The 26,574-nt window shown below is 33.0% G+C and overlaps 1 protein-coding gene across 1 annotated transcript; it reads left to right on the forward strand.

Annotated features, from left to right (window-relative positions):
• The first annotated feature begins 6,096 nt into the window (after positions 1-6,096).
• On the forward strand, positions 6,097-10,137 carry LOC131601992 (inositol-tetrakisphosphate 1-kinase 4-like). Its single transcript, XM_058873935.1, has 10 exons — positions 6,097-6,479; positions 6,968-7,049; positions 7,174-7,206; positions 8,005-8,125; positions 8,264-8,362; positions 8,684-8,803; positions 8,907-9,083; positions 9,164-9,219; positions 9,308-9,392; positions 9,486-10,137. Exons 1-10 carry the CDS (start codon positions 6,313-6,315, stop codon positions 9,575-9,577), a joined length of 1,032 nt encoding a protein of 343 aa, XP_058729918.1. The 5' UTR covers positions 6,097-6,312; the 3' UTR covers positions 9,578-10,137.
• The last annotated feature ends 16,437 nt before the right edge of the window (positions 10,138-26,574 follow it).

The raw sequence follows: 26,574 nt of genomic DNA on the forward strand, positions 1-26,574 counted from the left end.
AATCTAAATGAGATCAATGAGTGGAATAAATTATGGGAATTTGGTTGTCATAGCTTGTGGACGTGGCACAATAAGGAGAAACACGAAGATCATTATCAAAGATCACAATATCCAGAAATTCATGTTCAACTAAGAGTAAACGATTATGATACAGTGATGTGAAATAATGAAGAAGTAACAAATGTAGAAAAGGTTGAAATCATGATAGGCTGGAAACCTCTAGAGGATAATTGGGTTAAGGTTAATATGAATGGGGTGAGTAAAGCAAAAGAGTCATCTGGACACAGAGGTATAATTTGAGACATGCGTAGCAAGGGTATGGGTGGTTTCTTAATAAATATTGGGATATGTAGTACTTTTTGGGCGGAATTATGGGAAATTTATGAAGATTTAACCCTGACTAAGAGAATAGGTATGGCGAAAATGGAGTTGAATGTGGATTTGAGTATAATTGTCAAAATTTTAGAGTTCAAAAAATAAACAAATATTGATGGTTACTCCTTGATCAAGCAAATTCATAATCTCATGGAGAAGCAAGAGAAAGTGAAGGTGGTCCACTCGTATAGAAAAGCGAATATGTGTGCAAATACGTTAGCAAAAGTTGGGGTTGAAAGAGGAGATGATCTAATTTTTCAAGAAGACATTCCGATTTTTATTAAGCAGTTACTAGATATTGATGAAATGTGAACCTTTTTCTCGAGAATAGTTTTGCTGTAATTTTTTTTCTTTCTGTTTGTAATTTGGCCCTCCTTTTAATATAAAAGACATTTTATTATATAGGCGCAAATTTAAATTCACGATATTTCACTAATTTATTTTTTATTCATCTTTAAGAAAAACTACTTGATAAAAATAAAATAAAAATTATTGATTACTTTACATATCTCTATATATAAATATTCATTTGCATGTTTTACTTTTATTAAAAATGGATGTAGTTAACATGTTTATTTTGTATAGTAATATGAATAAATTGTCATATATATATATATATATATATATATATATATATATATATATATATACATTAACCATTCACATTTCAAAGTATATTCTTAGTATTAATCTATGGTATTTTTGGAAAATAATAAGAAATATATTTAATAATTTGAAAAGAATTAAGCTCACATATTAGTAAAAATTTGAGGTTTAAGAATATACTTTTATGCACTTTTAAATTCATACAACATTTTGTTTTGAATTCTATCAAGCACTTTTCAGCGGACGGTGAAATTGATCTTTTAAAATAGTCGATTTGTGAATCAATTATTAAATTTTTGATTTTTTTTTCCAAAAAGTTTTTATATTTAAAGGCAAGTTTCTTCTTTCTCTATTTATGAGTATTTATAACTATGTCAATTTGTGGCGTGCAATGCAACAATTTGGCCCCCAAATCACGCATTTACTTGGTCTATGGTCTAACTCTAAGCATATTCTCACACTCATACGCCAATATTCTTCATTGTTAGCATATGAATAAAAATGGTCTTTGACTGAGGTAAATGTCAATTTATATACTATGGACAATATTAAGTCGCCCACTTAATTAGTTGTTGGAATATAACATTTACTATAAAACTTTATCATGTTAGTTGAAATGATACCGAATCAAAAAGTGTGTTTGGTTTATTAGGCTACTTATAGCTATGATAGTGATAATGCAAAGTACAAGAGGCATCAAATGCTTCCCCACCATTATGCAAATATCTTCGGTGGGGAGTTGAAAATTTAACAAACTAAAAGTTAACATGTTTTCTCATTCACAATCTCTACATTTTCGGTATGTATTTATTCAGAACCTTCTTTCAGACATGTAAGACGGATTACTGCATAAACTTTAAATTTTTAGGGTTAAATTATAGATAAATAAGGTCTCATAAATTATTTGTCAAGTTAAATCTTAATTAAATAAGATCTCTATTTAATTTTTCATAAATAAACTATAACTAATTTATACAAGACTTCCAAAAACTTAAGACGTCTCTGTATTTATTAGACTATATATTGATATTAATTTAATAAGAAAAATATTATAAAATTTGTTTAGTCTGATAATTGCCAATTTTCAAATAAATTTTAAGTTACAATTTTTATATTAATAGATAACATGGTTAATAATTACAAACAATTTAAGCATAAGTATAAGATTTCGAATTCACAAATACAATATATTAAATTTAATTATTTAATCGTTGTGTTAGATCCTTTAAATAAGTCAAAATTGTTATGTAAGTAGAATATACTTTCAAGATTATTTTGGAGTTGTTTGTGTTAGTTGTTATAATTTAAATAATTATTAAGTTAATTAATTTTATTACAAGTTAGTTCAACTTTGTTATTTGAATCAATACTATACAATTCATTTATCAATTAGTTTACTACTCTCTATTTTCTTAAGCTCAACCATGTTTATCAATGTGATATCATAGTCATAATTACCACTATGAAGAATAAAAGATTCTACTTATCACTAGAGATAATCTCAAATCACCTCTTTTTCTTTCCATTTTTCTCATTTCACTATATTCTTCCCTTTTGATCATCAATCATTTACTTACTTCCTTAATAATAAGCGAATTATTTTGATCAAATAATTCATGATATCATGTGTTTGTTAAAAATTTTCACACCACCTCAATCGTTGTGATATCTAATGGAAGTTAGCATTTTTATTCTCCATATGCTTCTATAATATAGTTGTGAAACATCTTTTAATCTTTTTGTGCTTCTATCTTATGCTAATTTAATCATTTTCATTATCTATATGTTATATATTGTGATAATTAATAGGGATGGAAATAGGTCAGAATGTCAAACTTATTTAAGAAAAATGTTAGACTTAAGCTTTTTAAAAGCCTATTTAATTAAATAGGTCAAATTGTTGAAAAATAAGTGTGAGTTTTATATTGCTTGAAAAAATGAAGGTTGAACACTTTATAAGTGAGAGGACTCATACACCTATCACCTTAAAGTTTTGGGTGAATATGTAGTGTCTCTCTCACTTATTTGGGTGAGTCTTTGACTTTTAGGTGAGTGTTAGATCTAATGTGAATTTATTTCTCCAATTATGACCCATCAGTGTACTATCAGAGTCTGGTTCGAGTAAGGGACTATATATTTGTGTCAAAAGTCTTCCTGACATTGTGGTCAGGCGCCACGTCCGTTAAAGTGGCCATAACGAGATAAAGATGTCTCTCAACGATGGTACAAGCATGTGGATGAAAGAACTTTCATTTGAGGAAGAGTATAATGGATGGACTCACATTTAAGGAGGAGAATATTGAAAAATAAGTGTGAGTTCTAAGTCACATATTACTTAGAAAAGTGAATGTTGAATACTTTATAAGTGAGAGGTTGCATACACCTACCACCTTAAAGTTTTGGATGAATATATAGTGTCTCTTTCACTTGTACATTTGAGTGACTCTTTAATCCTTAAGTAAGCGTTAAACCCAATGTGAATGATTTCCCTCATGATGATGACCCATTAAGACTTAGGCTATTAAAAAAATATGAAGCATTATAGAAAGACATATATATGAATATATTAGAAAACAGACTAAATAGGATTATATATATATATATATATATATATATATATATATATATATATATATATATATATATATATATATATATATATATATATATATAGGGGACGACTCAAGTGAAAACACTTGGTTATTATGAGAAATGAGAATAATGAATCACGACCATTAAATTTTGATTTTGTTGATTTTAATGGACTGGATCGGTTTCTCTTTCTATATTGATTTAAAATAAATACTAAGGATCATAGAAAGAGAAACCGATCCAGTCCATTAAAATCAACAAAATCAAAATTTAATGGTCGTGATTCATTGTTCTCATTTCTCATAATAACCAAGTGTTCTCACTTGAGTCGTCCCCTATATATATATATATATATATATATATATATATATATATATATATATATATATATATATATATATATATGAAAATAGGTTAAATGATCTATTTAAAAGTTTTAATGTGAAAATGATTTTTAAACAGCTTTTTAGGTGATGTCACACTTTTAAAAAGATCAGGTCAAACAAATAAAATTTATAATGGGCTATAGGCCAAATTCAAACCTTAAAAATTTATCGCAAACCAAACCCAAACCTTCTAACGTTTGATGTGACATGATCTATCTTCACTCCTAATAAGTAGCATTTTATGTTTCCTTATGTTTGGGAGTTTGGAGGGGAGGGGAGGGGAAGGCTTCTAAAAACAAAATTTTAAAAAAATGTAGGAAAATATTTGACATTTTTTGAAAAAATGATTTTGTTTATAATGATAAAAGAGTTATTATCATTAGTAAATTTATAATTTTTAAAATAGTATAACAACCTAAAAGATATTTGGATAATTTATGTAAACCCTTCGAAACCCCCCAAAACCCTCCTACAATACAATTTTTGAGTTCCCCCATTTTATGGGGTTTTTGGTGTTATGAATAAACTCAAACCCTCCAAAACCCTCCTACCCAAAATCTTTTTATCCTTTTCACCCAATTCCTCCTATTTTTCAAAACCCTCCCCTCCCTTCCCCTCCAAACTCCCAAACATAGCCTTTGTGTTTGCATCATAGGTTTGTTAGCCAAAATTTGACATTTAAAGTTTAAGATTGAATTTATTGATTTTATTGAAGTGTGAATTGAGGAGATTAGAAGATTTTTAAAGAGCTTAAAGTAGGTCGAAGATTTTTATGACTTAGGCATTTATGTCACTACCGCTATTCAGATCTCCTTTTTTTATTCATGACTTACATTGTATTTACTTTTGATTTCAAGTTAGAAATGTATATTCCATATTCTAAATTGAAGAGGATGTTAGAGTTAGTTGTGTTAATTATTATAGTTAGTTAAAATTTTTTAATTGATTATGATCACTGCATAGAGTGTATCATTTATCATTATAACAATCATCTTATCAAAAGTGTATTTATCTTTTAGTTTATTTCTCTTTTTTTTAAGCTCAACCATGTTTCTCAACAATCACTATTAATAAAAAACCTAAATTTATAAAATTAATTAAATGTATTTAACCTTTTATATTTCATGTACAATCAAAATAAATTTTTTATTATCTTATTAATGTTTTGATATTTGATGAATCAATCATTCAATATTTTTGAAATAAAAAATTATATTATAAAATGAATATTAATTAATTTAAAAATTATTAACCATTATTTATAATAATGATTAAGTTTATGATAATTTTTTATTTATTTATAGTACTGATTGGAGCAACTATGAATATCCTCAGTGGTAAAAACTACCTTCTGAGAATATGCCTTCGTCAAAACTAATGATGCCTTAATATTAATGCAATATTAACATGATTTTGGAAAAAAAAAAAATCAAATTGATAACTATATTAGAAATCATGAGATTTTGGAATGAAAACTTTCCGTGAAAAATATTCACATTGGGAATAAAATTAATTTTTAATTTCCTAGACTCACTTCTACTAAAAAAGAAAGTAGAAATTTTGGTGAAATTATTTAGGTTACTTCAAATGAATACATTTCCTTATTAGATTTCTAAAATATGATTAAAGAATAACTTTTAATTTAAAATACATTTCACAATTAAAAATTCCGATGAATTTTACATTTTTAAAATTAAAAATTTACAATTTTTTTTATTAAATATATTTATAAAAGTAAAAAAAAAAACAAAACGAGTCGACACAAACATTAAATCTTTAATTAATAAAAAAGTACTGACAAAACCGACATAATCATAAAAAGGCGGGATCAATTTTGTCACCCTTATAATACCTACCCAAAGAACAAAAATGTAAAAACCAAGTGTTATTTTTATGGCCGGTGCATATAAAGATAAAGATTACAATATTTTCAATACACCTTTTAAAAAAAATTTAACATTTATATTTTTTGGATTGAAAAATTATAGTCTTTTTGACTCGCATGAAAATGATGATATACAAAAACCAAAAAGAAAAGAAAATAAAGGGCAAAATGGAGAAAGTACAAAAAGTGACATTACTTTGCATGTGATGATAATAGCATTATATATACTTGTGATTTCATCTTTTTTATCATTTCAATTTTCATTCATTCTTTAAAAAAAACCCAATCCACTCTTTTTCTTCTCTCTGCAACTGAATATTCCTTTTCTTCCCTATAAATTCATCACAAATTTCACACACATTACACCAATTTCACTATCAATTTACCCTTTCTCAATTTCAAATTCGAGATTAATCGGTTAAAAGAGGGAGAACAAGATTTGATCTTTGAATCAGGGGTATTTTCGGTATGAGACTAAACGGAGAATTTTCGAGCGGCGAAGAAGAAGAAGAAGTAATGGAGAAATCTGAGGTCGGTACGACGCCGTTTTTGGGACAGAAGATTGTTGTTGGCTATGCTTTAACGGCTAAGAAGAAGAAAAGCTTTCTTCAGCCCAATTTCATTTCTCTTGCAAGGTATTTTCAATCTTCAATTTTTTAATTTTCACTTTTTTTATTTATTTTATTTTTATATTTCATGTGTTGCACGTTTTGGTTCTTATTTTTTAAAGTGGCTTTGGTAGTGGTGGGGTTCATAGTCACTCATAGTGTTTTTTAATTTTCTTTTTTTGTTATTGTTCTTTTAAATTTCTTGTTAATATACCAATTTGATTTTTGATCAAGCTTCAATTGTTTCACCAGAATCCTGACACTGACACGTCGACACGATAAAACTTTTTAAAAAATAGATAAATTAAACGAAATCACACGTGATAAAACTTTATAAAAAATAGATAAATTAAACGTAATCACACGTGTTGGTCGGAATCACTTTCAACTATCCTGACACATTTGGACATCGAAACACTTTTTTCAGAGGTGTCAGAGTTTCTTTGAAATTTAATGTAGTGAGAATCAGATGAACAAATCTTGATTACTGTGACTGAAAATTAAATGTAATGCAGGAGCAAAGGCATATACTTTGTTTCCATTGATGTGAACAAGCCACTGCCAGAACAAGGTCCATTTGATATTGTCTTGCATAAGGTTTGTGAATGTCGCGTTTATCGTTTTTATGTTCGAAGTTCTTCGTAGGTGTTGTACTTATGTTTTTACTGAATTTGTAGCTCAGTGGCACACTAATATCTGACTGGTTATTTGTTCTTTTCAGTTGTCGGGAGAGGAATGGCGTGATATGATCGAGGTTTGTTAACTCACACACTTCAACTCTCTTTCACATTGTGTACATGTAATGTAATCTTGAGTTGTTTTAATTTCTCTTTTTCGTATTATAACATTCATGGCATTGTATGAAATCGTTAGTATCATTAGTTTGGGAGTCGAGTATGACATGAAGGTGATTGGCTGGACAACCTCATCTTCTGGATACTCCAAAACCTATTATTGTCTCGCATAACTTCCAGAGTTCTTGCTCTCCTCATCATGAATCATGATCGGATAGTTGAAATCGGTCCCCCAATATTCAATCATGTGAGGATTTACTTTTGTGCTTAATCTAAATAATTTGGTTAGGCATTGATAATTTTATCGATAAATAGGTATAATGATGGCTGCATCGGACGGAAGAGATAGCTTTTGAAACATAGTTTTTTAATGATTAAGTACACAGGGAATATGGTAAACCTCTTCAGAAATTTGACTTAATATGAAATTCTATCTTTTATTCTATTCTGCTTCCTGGATAGAACATTATGGCTAACGTTCATCCATGTAGCCAACCCCACTTAGTGGGATAAGGCTTGGTTGTTGTTGTTGTTGTTGTTGTTGTTGTTGTCGTCGTCTTAATAGGTTTGCTTGATAGTTCCATGAGACGATAAATTTCGATGTTGGTTTTAATATTTAACCTTTCTGCTAAATGTCCATAGCTCACCGAAAATATGTAAATTACTGATTAATGATTGCTTCATGGTTTATAAATTCTCCATAAAGTTTGTATTTTGATGATGCTGATTGGGCTTTTTCCCCTTTTCCATTATTGAAGGATTTCAGGCAAAAACATCCCGATGTAATTGTTCTTGATCCCCCTGATGCAATTCAACATTTACACAATCGCCAATCCATGCTTCAAGATGTGGTGGATCTAAACTTATCTGAGACCTACGGTAACTTATCTCCATCTGAAAGTTTTTGGGGTTGTGCATAATCTGTAATAAAAAGTATTATAAATTTCCGATCATTAGTATCATGCTCTTATATTGGGTTTCTTGCTCGATTATGTATTAAATACTGCTGTTTTTTAGGCAAGGTTGGCATCCCAAGTCAGCTAGTCATCACAAAAGACAAAGACTCGTCTACTATCCCTTATGAAGTCACCAAAGCTGGGTTGAAGTTGCCATTAGGTATTTATGTTTGTTTTTGTTTCCCGTGTCTTTATTTCTAGAATTTATCTGGTTATTACTCACTATATCAGCTACTATTGGTACCTATTCAATAAACCAAACATCGATGGGTTCTGAATGACTATAGCTCAAAACAGTGTTGTTATTCCATTGGATATTCTGTTTTGATGTTGTTTTATTAGCCAAAGATTGTTTGAACTATTTAGTCATTTGACTTGTGCATTTTCATGGTTGTTCTGATTATCCTGAATGGGCTGTTTCAAATATATTGTCATATCTCTTAAGTGTATTGAAGTGTTTTTTTTACCTTCGAATTTTCAGTTGCGAAACCTTTAGTTGTGGATGGCACTGCAAAGTCACATGAACTATATCTTGCTTATGATGAGTTCTCTCTTTCAGAGCTTGAACCTCCTCTGGTTCTACAAGAGTTTGTGAATCATGGTGTGTGATCTGATTTATACTCCATTATCATTCTGTGTGTTAACTTAACCTTTTTGTTTATTTAAAATCTCGATTTTCTTACTCTTTATTTTGGACATTGAAGGCGGTCTTCTCTTTAAAATCTATATTGTTGGGGAAAGCATAAAGGTTGTGAGGCGTTTCTCTCTTCCTAATATCAGTAAACGCGAGCTATCAAAAGTCGCAGGTGTATACCGATTTCCCAGAGTTTCATGTGCAGCAGCTTCTGCAGATGATGCTGATCTAGATCCTAGTATTGCCGGTGAGATTCCATAAATTTCCCCTCTCCCACCACCACCGTAAAATGCAACATTTCAACTTACTCACACACTTTTTTTACAGAACACCCACCAAGATCTTTGTTGGAAAAGCTTGCAAAGGAGCTTCGACATAGATTGGTATCACATTTATTTACTCAACTTTCTTTCCCAACCGTTTTTCATTCCTAGATGTTGTACTAATACTGAATCGTAACACCATTTATAGGGACTTCGTATGTTCAACGTAGATATGATTCGGGAATACGGGACCAAGGATGTTTTTTATGTCATTGACATCAACTACTTTCCAGGCAAGTATAACTTATCCGCAATCCATGGTTTCTGACATAAATCAAATTTTTATATGTTTTTAACTTTTTGTTTTACGGTTTTACCTACTGCAGGGTTCGGAAAAATGCCAAACTACGAGCCTGTATTTACGGATTTTCTACTAAACCTAGTGCAGAACAAGTGTAAGAAGAAACTTACTGCCTAAAGCCAGAAAAGCCAGAAAAGTTAGAAGGAAAGGTCGCGTTTAACAGAATATTTTCTGTTTTCTTTTCAGTTCTTGTTAATTAATACAAAAATATCAGTTTTTATTTTATTTCTTCAAATATTTTTATGAAGGAAGTGACGAAGACAACATTTCTGTGATGTTTTCATTGTTTTCTTTGCAAATATTTAAAGGATAAGAAATAAAATAAAAAAGTGATATTTTTGATTAGTATTAACAAAAACAAGAAATAAAAACAATAAAGCATTATTTTTGCTAAATAGATGATTAGATTAGACAAATGAATAGAATGTTGATGATTAGTGGCTTTCTTGAAAGTTGAAGAACAAATCAATATACTGTTTAACAAGTTTGTCTACAAATTGGCATGGAATGTCAATGAAGCTTAGCTGCCAAAATATTCGAAAGGGTGGAATGTGTTTTGTCTAATCTCTATGTATATCACTCGACCAAAAGTGCTTTTGTTGGGAGTTTTATGCTTGTGCAGATTAGTAGTTCAAATTTTATATGGTAAATAAGAAGATTCATGTTTCATTTGAGAATTCCTACTGTCTTTAAGTGAAGAATAAATATATGAATGCCATATGAAATAATGGCATAAATATTCTGAATTTGAATTTGCCGCTGTCACTGTCTTTACGAAGTCACTCCGTCAAGATTTTGTTGGCTGTTAGATTTTGATCTGATGATCAGAAACAGTAGAATTTTACAACTCCAAAAATAACAAGCTTTAATCAAGACCATTTGATCAGATGGCTACCATTGAATGACATCGCTCATTTTTGACAATATGTTGATAAGTGAAGCAGGCAGGACCATGCAGATCTCAGCTTCAAACTTAATCTTAGTAACATGTTTTACTTTTAGGATATATGGTTCTTTCTCACCAAATACCAGTTGATTCCTATTTTACCAAAGGGGATGTAGAGAAGGCTTGAATGATATATGCAATATAATTTTGTAATGATTGTTTAATCAACCCCACCCAACTTTCATAATTAAAACCTGTTAAAATCACCCAGGTCCTTGATTCACATTCCATCAATCTTAAGGATGACGAAAAATACTTCATTTCATAGAACTTGGGTAGAGCTAGAATTTTTTTTATTTGGCAAACAGATTTTCTTCGTAGCTAGGTTCAACAACCAATTAAGAATAGTTTTTTTTTTTTTAACCATTTGTCATTTTTTATCTAATTTCAGAAGCTGTAAAAATGGCTAGCCCATGAGGGCCGATTTGTCAGGTCCATAAAAAAGGCTAGCCCATGAGGGCCGATTTGCCAGGTCCGATAAATGATAGGGTTTAAGATTTAAAATTGATAATTTCTCATTGCACCCTTGTTTAATGGGGAATATCTCTGAAAATTTCAAAATGTCCTTAGGTGAATTTGGAGATACATCTTATGACGCACCAAATATCATTTTTTTGCTTAAATTTAATTCGGAGATGCATCTCTGAATACACCTCAAAGATAAATTTGCAATTGCATCTCTGAACTGTGTGGAGTTAATTTGGAGATGCATCTCCGAATTATTGCTTGTTTGTTTTTTCAGAACTAGTTTACTAAGATTTTGTTGTTTTCAATCCAAACTAATTTTAATTCGATTAAAATTGCCGTTATTTATTTTAGCGATTAATAAAAATGAATATTATAGAACTCTATAATGCGTTAACATAACATATTATTATAGAAATAGAATATAGTAGTATAACAATTGATCTTCAAGTCGATGAAAAATAAACAAAATACAATAAAAAGCATAATCTATTGAGTATGCATGATCCTAACACCCCGACTCCTCTTCTGCCTACGGTAACCCAAGGCATTTCGTGCCCCGGTAAGGATGGAATGTGCTAGCGAAACCACTTCATTGTCACCTCTCTCAAACAACCCAGAGTCAATGCCTTCACGTGTAATCCGCATAATATTCTGACAAATCAGCAAGGCATCAATGGCATGATCATCTCTGGACGTCAAAGAGCGTCTTGTGTCAAGTAAGGGTGTGACATGTTAGAGAACTAAGTCATGTAATCCTCAACATAACTCCACTAAGACGTGGCTTCATGACTCCGATACTCCACCGGTACCAGACGACTCTCAAAATCTGCCAGAATGTCATCCAGTTCTCTGCGGATAATATTGATTGGAGCAGCTTGAAGGGGGACCTTAGAATGATATGCACGTATCCAAACTGTCGCATGCATCGCTCGGGCAGATACCTACACATGATATTAGTCTCACATGCCAACCATCTAGAGTATAAGGAAATATGGTCAAATGAAATTCTTTCCCGGTGAGTACTCTATGACATCCAGACGACGTCATCATGCTGAGTCCGATCAATATACACACGAAATAGTAATATAACATTATTCCCTCTACTAAGGATAAACTGACAAGCAACTGGATAATCATCAGTATACAACGAGTCACATTTATACTTGTGATTGCAGTGATAGTGGGAAATGATCCATCTCTGAAAATGAATAAGAATAAAAATATTAGTAACAAGTGTGAAAAAAGTTGTTTGTAACTTAATAGAGGGATTTGGAAATTACCGTAAGCAGGATGCATGAGCTTGTCATTTGCTTTGTCATCCATTTACAACCTTCGCTTAGATTGGAGTATAGGTAGATCAAGCATGCGACACCTTAATTCTACCCGTGAATGAAATCCAAGTCAATGAAATATTTGAGGTAAGCCACATCCACGTAGGTTGCACTTTTGTCCACAAACATGGACCTGTCTACCAAAAACATGAAGAAACGCCTCAGGGCACACTCCATGTGGTAGGCAACCCAAAGATCATCAACGTTCAGGTTTCTGGCTACATCTAAGTTGTTGTGATACAACTCAGCCAACCAAGAAAACTTGGCATGTGCAACCCTTGTGCTTCTGCACTACTCAAATGCTTCCTTAAGGTCAACTCCCAAATAAGCCACCATCATATCAACTGCATCGGCCATGCTGATCTTAGAAATATTAAGCAACCTTCCTCTGATGGGAAGGTATTAGAGGCAAGCAACATCATCCAATGTAATAGTCATCTCGCCGATGTACAAGTGGAAAAATGACGTTTCACTATGCCATCATTTAGTAAATGCAGCCTGCATGCCATGGGTGACAGTGGTGTACCCGGAAGCACAAAGACTTGCAAGCCTGGAGTTTTGGAGTACATTTTGGAACCACTCATCTCCAAGCTATAAAGATTGTGAATATTTCTTGCATGATTCATAGACTTTAGACATTCACATTCCTGTTGAAAATAAAACAAAATAGTCACAGTCGAGTTGAATTTAATTAAAAAATAAAAAATAACACCACTAAAAAATATACCTCTCCGTCCCATACATGCGGAGCCACATGCTCACTAAAGTATATCAGTAAAGAAGTGTTCTTGGGCCCTCTTGGAAAAAGGGTCTTTAAGTGGGGCATCCTCAACTACTAGGACCTGTGGTGCAACTAGGGCATCCTCATCATGGTGTCCATGACTCTGGGATCCAACCCCCGTGATAGTCAACTCCTAAAGTTTGAATCCTCTGTATCATGAGGCAGAGGGGGGGACGACTCTAGCCTATTCATGCTGACGAGCCCTCTCGCGACGGACATGCATGATTAGGGTGGGTCGCTTGAGTCTCAACCTTTCGTTGTTTTCAACCATTGTCCTAGAAAAAAAATTAATAAACGATATTAGTATATAAGGAAGGAAAGTCTTCAGAGATGCATCTCAACTTGCAGCAAAACACTTCAGAGAAGTCGGGAGTGGTGCGAGGCTCTACAAATTTCTCCGAAACATTCCCATCAATATATGGATACACCACATATGAAGGCTTATCTTTATCATTTGGATAATGAATATAATCATGGGAAAGTTGTGTCTTAAAAATCCTATAACGCTCACCATAATATGTAAGCATTTTCTTTTTCACGATACTATCCTTTGGAATAACAATAAACACTTCATATATTTACATAATACAATTGTTATTAGTATTAAACAAAAAATAAATGATCATACATACTTATAAAACAAATCATAAAATTCAAAATAAATACCACAACATCATCCCACATGGTGTCTTTCAAATCCTTGTCAACTTTGTGCCAACTATTTATCAAAATACTCACTTTACTTCTACCTTGTAACGCAATATAACCCATAAAATCATCAACATTTTTACCATAAGCCGTGCCCGTTCCTATATCAACTGTAACCAGGTAGCGGACACCACTTTCGTGGGCTTTTTTCACCTAGGTATACATCGTGCACCTCTAGCTTTTCTTTTACGTTTTATATTAAAAGAGGTTGCAACAGACGCTGTATGAGAGGTGCTTGTCGAATCATCCATGACTATCAAAAGACTAATTAACTAACGTTTCAGTGAAAAACAAAATGATATATTGGATGATTTTTGATGAGAGTGAGAAACTACTTCAGTAATATAAACCATTTCAGTGTTATAAACCTCAAACGTGATAAAGAAGAACAAATGTACAAGTGATATAAACCATTTCAGTGATATAAACCTCAAACATGATAAAGAAGAACAAACATACAAGTGATATAAACCATTTCAATGATATAAACCTCAAATGTGATAAAGAAGAACAAACATACAAGTGATATAAACCATTTCAATGATACAAACCTCAAACGTGATAAAGAAGAAAAAGCGTACATGTGATATAAACCATTTTAGTGATATATAAATACCTCAAATGAGTTTTGCTTGAAATAGAGATGATGTTCGAGTTTTGATGAATATTTGTTGTAAGAGTTTTGATGAGAGTGACGATGAAAATCGTCTAGGGTTTTTGCGAAGAGGATGACAAAATGAGCGTTGATAGGTAAATAAAAAGTTAGAAACTAGCTAGTAGTCTGAAATAGTTCATGCAAAATATGTGACATGTTAATTTTATATAAAAATATAAAATATAATAAAAATATTATAAAAATATTGAATATATCATAATTTATTTAAAAGATATGTCATGTTGGTTTTTTTAATGAAAATCGAGGGAATTGAATATATACAATAAAAAAATTAAAATGGGCTTTTGAAATAGAAATTTGAAAATATTGATGCAAAATATATTGCCTCTCAGTTGGACCAAGTAATCGAGGTTAATAATGATAAAAAATGGAAAAAATTAACAAAAAAAAGGAATCTAGAAAGGCGCCAAGAGAGAAATATTAATTAAACCATTGAAAAAAAAATTAAAATGTAGTGAGTGGGATTCGAAGCAAGCTCCCTTATAGTTATTTTCCCTTGTTTTTTTAAAAACCAAGGGAAAATGTTGATTTTTTAAAAAATAAAACAAGGCGCTCCCAGGACATATACCCTCAGTTTTCTATTGTTCGAGGTGAAAGATTCGTCATGAAAAGTGTTATTTGCAGTAGCGACGGTGCCACCAAAAAAAATCAGATTTATTATTGTGATCCACTCTTATTCCATCAAGGTATTAAGATTTCTAGAAAATTCTGGAGGATTCATCTGGTACAAATCTTGAATGTTCTAATTCCACGCCCTTGCTATGGAGGCTAAGGTCGTGGCTACTGAGTTTGCAACTAATGTCGTTGTTGGTGCATCACATGCATTAAACAATCATATTCTCTTCCCAAACATTGATCAAGTTTATCAGACTCAATATCTAGAATCATGACCGTTGAAGTCCTATGAATAGTCACATTCGCAATAACAAAAATGATTGACTACTGATGTTTCATAGTTGGGTCTAGGATAGACTAGCTCTTATACCAACTATAATACCCCAAAATACGATAGTGTATAGAAACATCATATTTAAAGTATTAAATATTGGTACTGATACATCGAGTAACGCATAAATGACTTAAGTACATGAATTCATATAAGCTAGACCGAATGTGCATGCATATACAACATGCTTAAAACATAAAAAACTAAAAACATTTAGCAAAGGTCAAAATATAAGTAAAATATTATTTCATCCATCAAGTCATCTTGCCTTTTCCTTTCTCAGCGACATCTCCATCTGAAAAGATAATAAACAACATTGGGTGAGATAATACTATCTAAGGAGAGTCCTACTAAAACCACAAGTCCTTTCGGTAATAAGGTCATCTAGAACAACTAAAGTTTCTACTAGATTCTAGCACTCGCGTATCAATAGATAAGATAACGGGGAGTAAGGAATGATTAACCTCATAGAATGCATGAATCTCAACACACTTGCTGAAATGTACCATGTACATTTCAGTAGACGGTTAGCCAAACAAAACATCCACTACTTACTATCCCTTCTCATATCAATTATAGTTTTACCGAATCCAGGACTTCCTACTAATCATTTCCACTAAGGCTGGTTTTATGGTGTGACCTACCACATTTGCTTGAAATATCCTCCTAATTATTAACTACATTCTTGGTATGTGCTTGGAGTCTCGCCATTTATCACATGTACGACAGTTGATTCCTTTTTGAAACCAATGTTTCTGTTTGTTCTCTATCTCAAAATAACTTCAAGTATCTAAGATTTTACTCAAATATTTCTCCTAGTTTACCTCAGGGTTACTCTTATTCCTCACTTTGCTTTTACCTAATTATTAACCAACATCATAGAGCCACTCGATTATTAATTACAATAGTCCTTCTTCATTCACTAGATGAAATATAGTTTTTATCCATTCATTAATCATATACATTTGTCTCCTTGTACCCCATAGAAGTTGGTTCACCATTCGAGGTGGTTTGGGCAAGAAAATGGAAAATGTGAAAAATTTATGGTTTGGCCGAAGCTATAGCTACGACCCGTAGTAAAATTGAGAAAATTTCCATTAAAAAAATACATAAATAGCTACGGTTTGGCCATAGCTACTACTACTGGCCATAGAAAAACCTAGGAAATTTCCATACAAAAACCCCTAAACAACAACGGTTAGACCGTAGCTACTGCTACAATCGATAGCAAAACCTAAAAATAAGGACATATGAGTCTACACACAAGAGGGGGGGGGGGTGAATTGTATGTTTTAGAAAAAACTGCATTTTGAAAAACTTTTAAGATCATTTTTTAGAGTTTAATTCATTCAAAAAAGATTTTAGAAATTAGTAGCGGAGATTAAAATGCGGGGTGTAAAGCGTTAAGTGATAGAGAGATAAAACCATTGATTATAGATGTTTGTTAAAAAAGCACTAATCCTTTCCTCATTATTTGTTCTTTAGAGTATCTAGTAACTTTTAAGAGCTTTTAGTAAGTTGAACTCTCAAATATCCTTGTACCAGGGAAATGAAGTTTCCGGCTAGCTTCAAACCAAACAACGAACAACAGAGAGAAGTTGTTAGTCTTCCTTCCAAATGACAGATTGAAGAAGTTAGTCTTCTTTCCAAATAACAACTTGAGGCAGTTAGTCCCTAAGCTTAACCGAGATTTTACACGAGCTTATCCCGGACCAAGGTGAGTTTTTAAACCGTGCTGAACTCACAAATCAAACCGAGGTTTTGACGAGATGACTACAAACCTATGGATTTTATACCGATCATATCTCCAACCTTAGCATGCTTTTAACCGGGCTGAGCTTACAAACAAAATCAAGGTTTTTACCACGATAACCACGAACCAATGTAAGATTTTACATCGGGCTAATCTCGAACCTTTAATATTTTATATCGTGCTGTTTTTGAACCTATGCAAGCTTTTGAACAGACTGAGATTTCGAACCGAACCAGTGACTTAGTAACTAGATCCCCAAACGAAAGCTTTTAAAGGATTTAGCTTCGAACTCAAATAAGCAATTCCTAATTGGATAAAATATTCAACAAAAGTAAAAATGTTGCTGGATGAATTTACAAAACTACACTTTCAGAATTACAAAGATACCTCACTTTTAAAAGACCTTTCTCAAAAGTACTACGACTAAATTTCTAAGTGAGAAAAAGTGAGTAAATATTTTTAGAGAGAGAGAGAGACAAGGGTAGGAATATCTAATTATAGGCTAGAGGTTGGCGCAAAAAATAAATTTTTTTTGTTCCAAATTCTGGTGTAGATTTACTTTAAATTGCATCTTAGAGACTAAAATAGAATAGATTTGAAAAAATTAAAGAGATGGGAGAGAGAGATAGAGAGAGAGAGGTATATCTCTTGAATAAAAATAAATTCGCAAAGGAAATGAGAAGACAACGACGTTGTGGGGATGACGGCGGCGCAGTGACATTGAGGGTGGTTGACGACGGTGAAGTGAGGATGACTTACAAATTTGATACGAAAACTCATTGTTCAATTAGCCATATGAATTTGCAACGAAGATGACTCTATGAGGTTTGAGATGAGTTTGCTGCAACTTAGGATTTCTATGAGATTCAAGCAATTTTAGGGTTCATTAAGATTAAAACAATATAAAAACATATTGCTTTTTGAGAGTAATAAATATTGATTTGAAAAAACAATTTTTTGGGGTTCCCTAATGAAATTTGGAAAGTGATGAAAATTAGTGTTCAACAAGATTTAGCCTGAATTTAGTCATTCAGTTTCAATTTGATAAGAAAATATTGTTTGATTAATTTTAATAAAAATAAAGTGGGAAACATATTTTTTGAGGGGGAAATAAAAAATTCTAATTTTATTTTTCTATGATCATTTGAAATTAAAACTTTATTTTTATTTCTATTTAATTATATTATTAAATCATATATTTTTACAACAACACTTATAATTATAATTATACTATATGATTAAATTAAATTATTAATTAATTTTTGTTATTATTGTAACAACTTTCCTATTTCAATTTTTCTTCCTTCTATTTAACCATGCCAAAAGTTATATTAATACAATTTTAATATTTTTTTATTAATTGTGAAGTCACAAGTTTGAATATGCATCTTTGCTTCTGATATTCCTACACAACTATCAACTCAGTTAGTTTAACAGAAACAAATTTAATTATTATTATTATTATTAATATTATTATTATTATAAGTGTTGTTGTTGTTTATTAATGACTAGAATACACTTACCAATGCTTAATTTAGCTAGGACTTTTTTCTTTAATTTTTTGGACCTGTCTTCTTTTTAATAAGCAAAGATATAATTCAAATGAGTATAAGGGTTACTCAACCCAATTAAAAAAAAAGCGGAACAAAACAAACTACCTAAAGATCAAAACATATCTGCAGATTAGAATCACACTTCTCTCTCACATGCATATTTGAACACTCAAACTTAACTTGATACCAATCACACATCAACTGCTTAATGGCATGACGATCCATCTTAGCTAAAAACCTCCAATTGAACAAAATTGAATTTCTACATAGGCACAAAACCCAACAAATGGCTCACCAAAAGAAAAAATACAATTTTTTCCCAAAATCGATTTTTAAACTAAACTAGTAAAAATAGTAAATGAGAAGAGGTTGATGCCATTCCGGTAATGTGGCGCAACTCCAACCAATTGCACACTCCATCTCAAAATTTCAAACTAATTTTACACGATAAGAATAAATGCAAATCATCTTGTTCATCGATGAAACAAAGAGGAAAAGCCAAATTGTGCCAACCTTGAAGAATATCCTTGTTCAACGTGAAATTTAGCAAATTAGTACTAGTCTTCCTAAAAGGGTTACTTGCAGGATCGACTAGATGATCCTAGGACATATGCCTACAAAGTTTCTAATGTTTTTGTATGGTTTTATGTGTAAAAAGACATAAATTTTGACGTAGGCAAAATCTTTAGGATAAAGTGAAAAGACGAAAAAGAATGTAGACGCAGAGAAAGTAAAAGACTTCGACAAAAACTAAAATACAGGAAAACAACTTAATGTAAAAGACTTTGTATAAATAAAGGGTGGTGTTCACACAAACACACACACACACACACACACACACACACACACACACACACACTAGAATTTCCTATTTATAATAAAATCTAAATAATTGTCGTGAACACTCTTTTCTCCATAAGCTGACACGTCTTCACTTGCATGCGTTTCGCCTTCAACTTGCTTCCACGCGTCCTTCGAATGCAGATAAGGTCAAAAAATGTTACTTAGCCTTGTTTCATGTTTCAAATTTCTTAGTCGAAATATTCTCCAAATCAATCAAGAAAAATCACTAAGTTCCCAATACTACTGCGCGCATGTGAACTTTATCTAGATTTCTTCAAATGCTTTAAACTTTTCTTGACTTGTTAAACATTTGAGGTATGTTGAAAAATCCACCTAACAATCCCGCTTGGCCAATTGAGATTTAGTTAGAATCCGATTATGCAACAGCTTCCAACAAAATGCTTGTACCTTGATCGAAACCTTCGATTTCCAAATCTTGCGATAGCTCCTCAACCGGCGGATATTCGAAACCACACAATCACAATTATGATATGACAACACTATATAGCTATTCTTGATTGAAAATCCACTGTTGTCCCGCCACCAGCGAAACGAGTCTTCGCAATAAAAAATGCTGATCACTAGACAAATTTTTTGTCCATTTTTGAGTGCTGTCTAATGGCGTGTCTAATGGTGATCATTAGACAATGCTTTTTATTCTGAGCATTTTTTATATCAAAAGTACTTTTTTTTAATTCTGTTTCGGGTGTTTTCTAATTGTAAACATAAGATAGAGGTTTTTAAATCAAGTGTTGTCTAAAATCAAAATGTTGTCTAAAATCAAAATGTTGTCTAACATATAATTTTTTTACTGAGAATAATTGTTATGCACTGTCAGTATAAAATATTTTACATGGTCAGTGTATCACAACCATTCAAAAGTATTATTTTATATGTGATTAAAGAAACAGGCATACATTTACAAAAATTTAACAATTATAATTTATTGACAGCGTAAAACTTCTTTAAACTATATGTTTATTTCAATTAAATTTTTTTTATACTAAGTTTTCTTTGTTAAACATGCATAAACATTTATACAAAACCAACACACTATGCAATAGTATTATCTTAGACAGGATGTGGATCCTCTGCATCTTTTCTTCTACTGCTTTTGCTCAACACTATTTTGATCCTTTAGATTTTAGCATATCCCTATTTATATGCTAATTCATTATTATTATATTCCATATTAACCATTGGATTGAGGGGCATCATTGAAAGCTGAAGACAACAAATTGGAGATGATCCATACACTCTTAAACAATACTTATTTTCCAAAACGTTTTTTTATATATAAACACTACTAAAGAGGCACTATTATTTCACCATTTTGATGTAGGGTTGTAAGCATTTGATCTTAAACTTCAACTTTTAAAAGCTCTTGAAGAGTTTTGATGACATTTGTCATAAATATAACATTACTAGTTTCCAAATATTTTGACGAATACATGGACACAAATTAAGACATTTTCATGACATTCCTATAAAATATTTTCGTTAAGAATATATTTTAAGTGCATAAAGAAATTTATTCTGTTAGAAACTAGCAACCTCCATTGGAGGAAAGAAGAAAGAGATGAGAGAGGTTGAAGATGAAGCAAAATCTCAATATTACTCTGCTTAAGGAAATATGAACCAAGGAGTTCAATATATATACACAACCATGACAATGTAACTAACTAGTGAAGAATAGAAAAACACTTAGAAAGGGGGAGTTTGAATAAGTGTAGCTTTAAAACTTGTAAGATAAAAACTATTTGCACAATGATTTTTATCCTGGTTCGTTGTTAACTAAACTACTCCAGTCCACCCCCTTGGAGTGATTTACCTCACCTGAGGATTTAGTCCACTAATCACACGAGATTACAATGGTTTTCCACTCAGCCAACTACTAAGTCTTCTAGAGTATACTGATCACAACTTGATCACTCTAGGAACAATCTGCTTAGATACCTTCTAAGACTTTCTAGAGTATACTGATCAACAACCGGATCACTCTAGTTCTTACAACTTAATGTAAACAAATTCTTTTAAGAGTTACAATGCTTCTTATAAAGCTATTATCACAACTGTGATTTTGTCTTAAGTTTAAGCTTAAATCTCACTAAGATATTACAACAGCAATGTAGTGAGTTTGATGATGAAGTTTGAGAGCTTTTGAATTTGACAGCGTTTCTGTATAATGCGCAAGTGTTGTATTGAGCTTCTCATCAGAACTTCATATTTATAGGCGCTTGAGAAGATGACCGTTGGGAGAATATAATGCTTTGCGTAATCCGTACAATATTGCATTTAATGTTTCACTCTTTTGTCAACTACCTCGAGCCTTGCTTTCGCTGTGTCTACTGACGTTGCCTTTAATAGCTTCTAACGTTTCTTTTGTCAGTCAGCGTAGCCTGCCATCTTGTACTTGCTTCTGATCTAATGTTTGTATAAACAACGTTTGAATATCATTAGAGTCAAACAGCTTGGTGCAGAGCATCTTCTTGTCTTCTGACCTTGAAGTGCTTCTGAGCGTGATACCATGAGAACTTCAGTGCTTCTGCTTCTGATCTCAAGTTCTTCTGATGCTTCCATAGACCCATGTTGTGATTCTGCTTGACCATCTTCTGATGTCTTGCCAGACCATGTTCTGATGTTGCATGCTGAACCTTCTGAGTCAGTGCTTCTTGCGCTGATTTTGTGCATACTCTTTATATAATTCCTGAAATGGAAATTGCATAGTATTAGAGTACCACATTATCTCATACAAAATTCATATGCTTGTTATCATCAAAACTAAGAATATTGATCAGAACAAATCTTGTTCTAACAATCTCCCCCTTTTTGATGATGACAAAAACATACATAAATGATATGAATTTGCAATCAGAATAACAGACGGCTAAAGACAATTACACAACTATAGCATAAGCATATAGACATTGTGTGTGAATATGTCTCCCCCTAAGATTAACAATCTCCCCCTGAGATAAATAATCTCCCCCTGAAATAAATACTAGAAGAATTTTATAAATAAAAGACTTCCCTGAGTATTTCAGTTGAGACGTTCACATATGCTTAGATTGAAGGATAGAAAAACACTTAGAAAGGGGGGGGGGGGTTTGAATAAGTGTAGCTTTAAAAACTAGACAGATAAAAATAAATTGCACAGTTATTTTTATCCTGGTTCGTTGTTAACTAAACTACTCCAGTCCACCCCCGCAGAGATGATTTACCTCAACTGAGGATTTAATCCACTAATCGCACGGATTACAATGGTTTTCCACTTAGTCAGCAACTAAGTCTTCCAGAGTCTTCTGATCACACACTGATCACTCCAGGAACAATTGCTTAGATACCCTCTAAGACTTTTCTAGAGTATACTGATCCACACGATCACTCTAGTTACAACCTGCTTAGATCACTTCTAAGACTTCCTAGAGTATTCTGATCCACACGATCACTCTAGTTCCTTACAACTTAATGTAATCAATCTAAGAGTATTACAATTGCTTCTTAAAAGCGATAATCACAACTGTGATATTTCTCTTAATCGTTTAAGCTTAATCTCACTAATATATTACAACAGCAATGTAGTGAGCTTTGATGAAGATGAAGATTCTGAGCTTTGGATTTGAACAGAGTTTCAGCAAGTTAATAAGCGTTGTTTTGTTCAGGATCGTTAACCTTGCTTCTCATCAGAACTTCATATTTATAGGCGTTTGGAGAAGATGACCGTTGAGTGCATTTAATGCTTTGCGTGTTCCGTACAGCCTCGCATTTAATGTTATACGCTTTTGTCAACTACCTCGAGCCTTGTTCACGCTGTGTCTACTGACGTAGCCTTTAGTAGCTTTTAACGTTCCTTTTGTCAGTCAGCGTAGCTTGCCACTTGTACTTCCTTCTGATCTGATGTTTGTGAATACAACGTTTGAATATCATCAGAGTCAAACAGCTTGGTGCAAAGCATCTTCTGATCTTCTGACCTTGAAGTGCTTCTGAGCGTGATACCATCAGAACTTCAGTGCTTCTGTTCTCTTGTTCTTCTGATGCTTCCATAGACCCATGTTCTGATACTGCTTCGACCATCTTCTGATGTCTTGCCAGACCATGTTCTGATGTTGCATGCTGAACCATTTGAGACAAAGCTTCTGAGCGCTGAATTATGCGTACTCTTTATATATTTCCTGAAAGGGAAATTGCATTGGATTAGAGTACCATATTATCTTAAGCAAAATTCATATTATTGTTATCATCAAAACTAAGATAATTGATCAGAACAAATCTTGTTCTAACAATCTCCCCCTTTTTGATGATGACAAAAACATATATAAATGATATGAATTTGCGATCAGAAAGAATAGACGGCAAAAGACAAATTACACAGCTATAGCATAAGCATATGAATATGTCTCCCCCTGAGATTAGCAATCTCCCCCTGAGATAAATAATCTCCCCCTGAAATAAATACTCGAAGAACTTTAATAAAAGACTTCCCTGATTATTTCGGTAGAGACGATCATATAAGCTTCTGTCTTTAGAGAATTCATAGCTTCTGACTTCTGCTTCCATTGGACAGCTTCAGAACTAGAATTTTCTTAGATCCCTAGAACACTCACAGCTTCTGATTCCTGCTTCCATCTAGGACAGCTTCAGAACTTGAATTTCTTTGATCTTCTAAACATTCACAGCTTCTGATTTCTGCTTCCATTCAGGACAGCTTCAGAACTTGAATTTCTTTGATCTTCTGAACATTCACAGCTTCTGATTTCTGCTTCCATTTAGGACAGCTTCAGAACTTGAGTTTTCTGGATCTTTAGAACATTCACAGCTTTGAATTTCTGCTTCCCTCGGATAGCTTCAGAGCTTTGAATTTCTACCAACATCACTTCATGCTAGATTTGTATCAGAACATTATTGAATGTACCAGAGCATCATCAGAGCATCTCTACATCCTGAAATGTTACAGAACAAAAACTAAACGACAAAAGTCAGCATGAACGAGTTAGAACATAGAATATATGTTTGAACACATTATATGTATCAGAGCCATAACATTATATGTATCAGAGCAAATAGAATTTTGTCAGAACAAATAGACAAATATGGATCAAATTCTATTATCAGTGCTTCTGATTCATTCTTCTTTCTTGCTTCTGATCTCTGAAGCTTGACAGCACTCGGCTTGCTTCAGTTTCCATGGTTTTGCTTTGAAGATTCTCTTCACTTCTTTATACCTGCAAAACACTTAAACCATATAGAACTTTGCAGTTCTTGTTAGTGAGAGCAACTGATTAAATCAAATCATTTATCATTTATCTTTCTCCCCCTTTTTGTCATATCATCAAAAAGCAAAAAAGATTCAGAGACAAACAAAACGAAACACACGGAGGAAGAAGTTGATTTCATTGAAGTTCAAACAGCAGGTACAGAAGTACATGAAGATAAGAAAGATCAGATGCACAAAGACAGATGCAACGAAAAGAAAGAAACAACACAGACTCAATCTAAGATGGCCCTAGTCTTGATAAGATCTTGGTCAGCATCTCTTGAACCATATTGTTGTGTCCTTCTTGCCTCACCATGAAAGCACTATACTCAGCATTGAGTGAACTTTGCTCATCCTGTCTTTTCTGAATTTCTTCCAGAGTCCTTGCAAGACGAGAAGATTCATCAGAAGAAGCTTCACCGCTTTCAACCACAGGAATATCATGTTGATCTGCCGCCTCCATAGATAGATCATTTGCAGGGATTTCCTCAACAGGAACAGTTTTAGCAACATGATCTTCAGCATCTGCTTCTTGCATAGAAGCATCTCCATATTCTGCAGCAGGAATTTCCGAGTCTCCATTCTCAAGTGCCTGAAGAATGGCAGCTAGATTCCTTGGAGCAGAAGGACCTTCAACTTCTGGTGGGTCAACAACTTCTGGAATGACCAAGTTTGGATCTTTCTCAGACGGGTTTTCCCTCAGATAGTCAAAGAGAGTCTTGAAATCTCCGAGCAGAACAGGATAGTCAGGAATAAAGATAACCATATCCCTGCATGGATTTGCTTCCATTTCAGCAGCTAGTCTTAATACTTCCAATTCATCCACAAAGGGCTTCTCCTCAGCAGCAACACAATTTCTGAGAGGATGGTAGTATATACCATTATCTTCCTCCAGAAGGTAACCAGGGTAACCAGGGGCAGCAGCCACTAGTCTTTTCTGTACTCCCATTGCTTCTACTTGAAAATCCTTGCGAAATCTTCTCCAGAGATTTCTTGTAGAAACATCATCCAGACCATTTAGGAATGCATCCTTCAGAAGGTCTAGACTGCTAATCACCTCATGTCTGAAAAGTTCCAGGTAGGTATAGGGTTCAGGTTCAGGCGGATTGAAGGTGAATTTGTAGTCAGGGTAGAGAAGACAGTAAGGTTTGGATTTTCTGGTAGGTAAGGGATGGGATATAGAAGGTGGAGGTACGGTGGATGAGGAAGAAGGGATATCTGAGAGAATGATTGATGAGGATGGAATATCAGAAATGATAGATTGAGACGAGGATGGAGTGTTTGTAAAGGGAATTGGTGAGAAGGATTTATCAGAAGGAGTTGGGGGAAGAATACTTAAAGGTGTGGGGTTTAGAATGGGAGAGGAGAAGGATGATGGAGAAGGATTTGGTAAGGTGAAGTTTACTTTTGGTTCAGAAGGAGGTGATTGGGGAGAAGGTTTAGGGACAGAAGGAGGTGGAGTAAAAACCTTTCTGGAGATTTGTACAGAAGAAGAAGATCTTGTTCTGCGAAAGGAATCTCTGATCCTTTTATCTCTTCGTTCTTCAGAGTCCACCTTGTCAGGATCATAGGTGACCCTCAACTTCTTGGCTTTCTCAGCCTCATCTTCTTGGGCTTTTCTTTTTAGCCTAGCCTTTAGTTCCTTCTAATCCTTCTTCAGAAGATCAGCCTTGGACGGAAGTAGTCTGCCACGGATCCAAGCAGGATCAATATCTGATTGCTTCCTAACACAATCTTCCAGGTAAGACTTGACAACCTGATGCAGTTCTTCTTGAAACAGGGAGGCAAAACCTTCAGCAACAACTCTTCTTGAGAGAATGTCAGGAAAACTTTGGCACACAGAAGGTACATTTTT

Source organism: Vicia villosa, linkage group LG5 (genome assembly GCF_029867415.1).
Source record: "Vicia villosa cultivar HV-30 ecotype Madison, WI linkage group LG5, Vvil1.0, whole genome shotgun sequence".
Taxonomy (NCBI): Eukaryota; Viridiplantae; Streptophyta; class Magnoliopsida; order Fabales; family Fabaceae; genus Vicia; species Vicia villosa.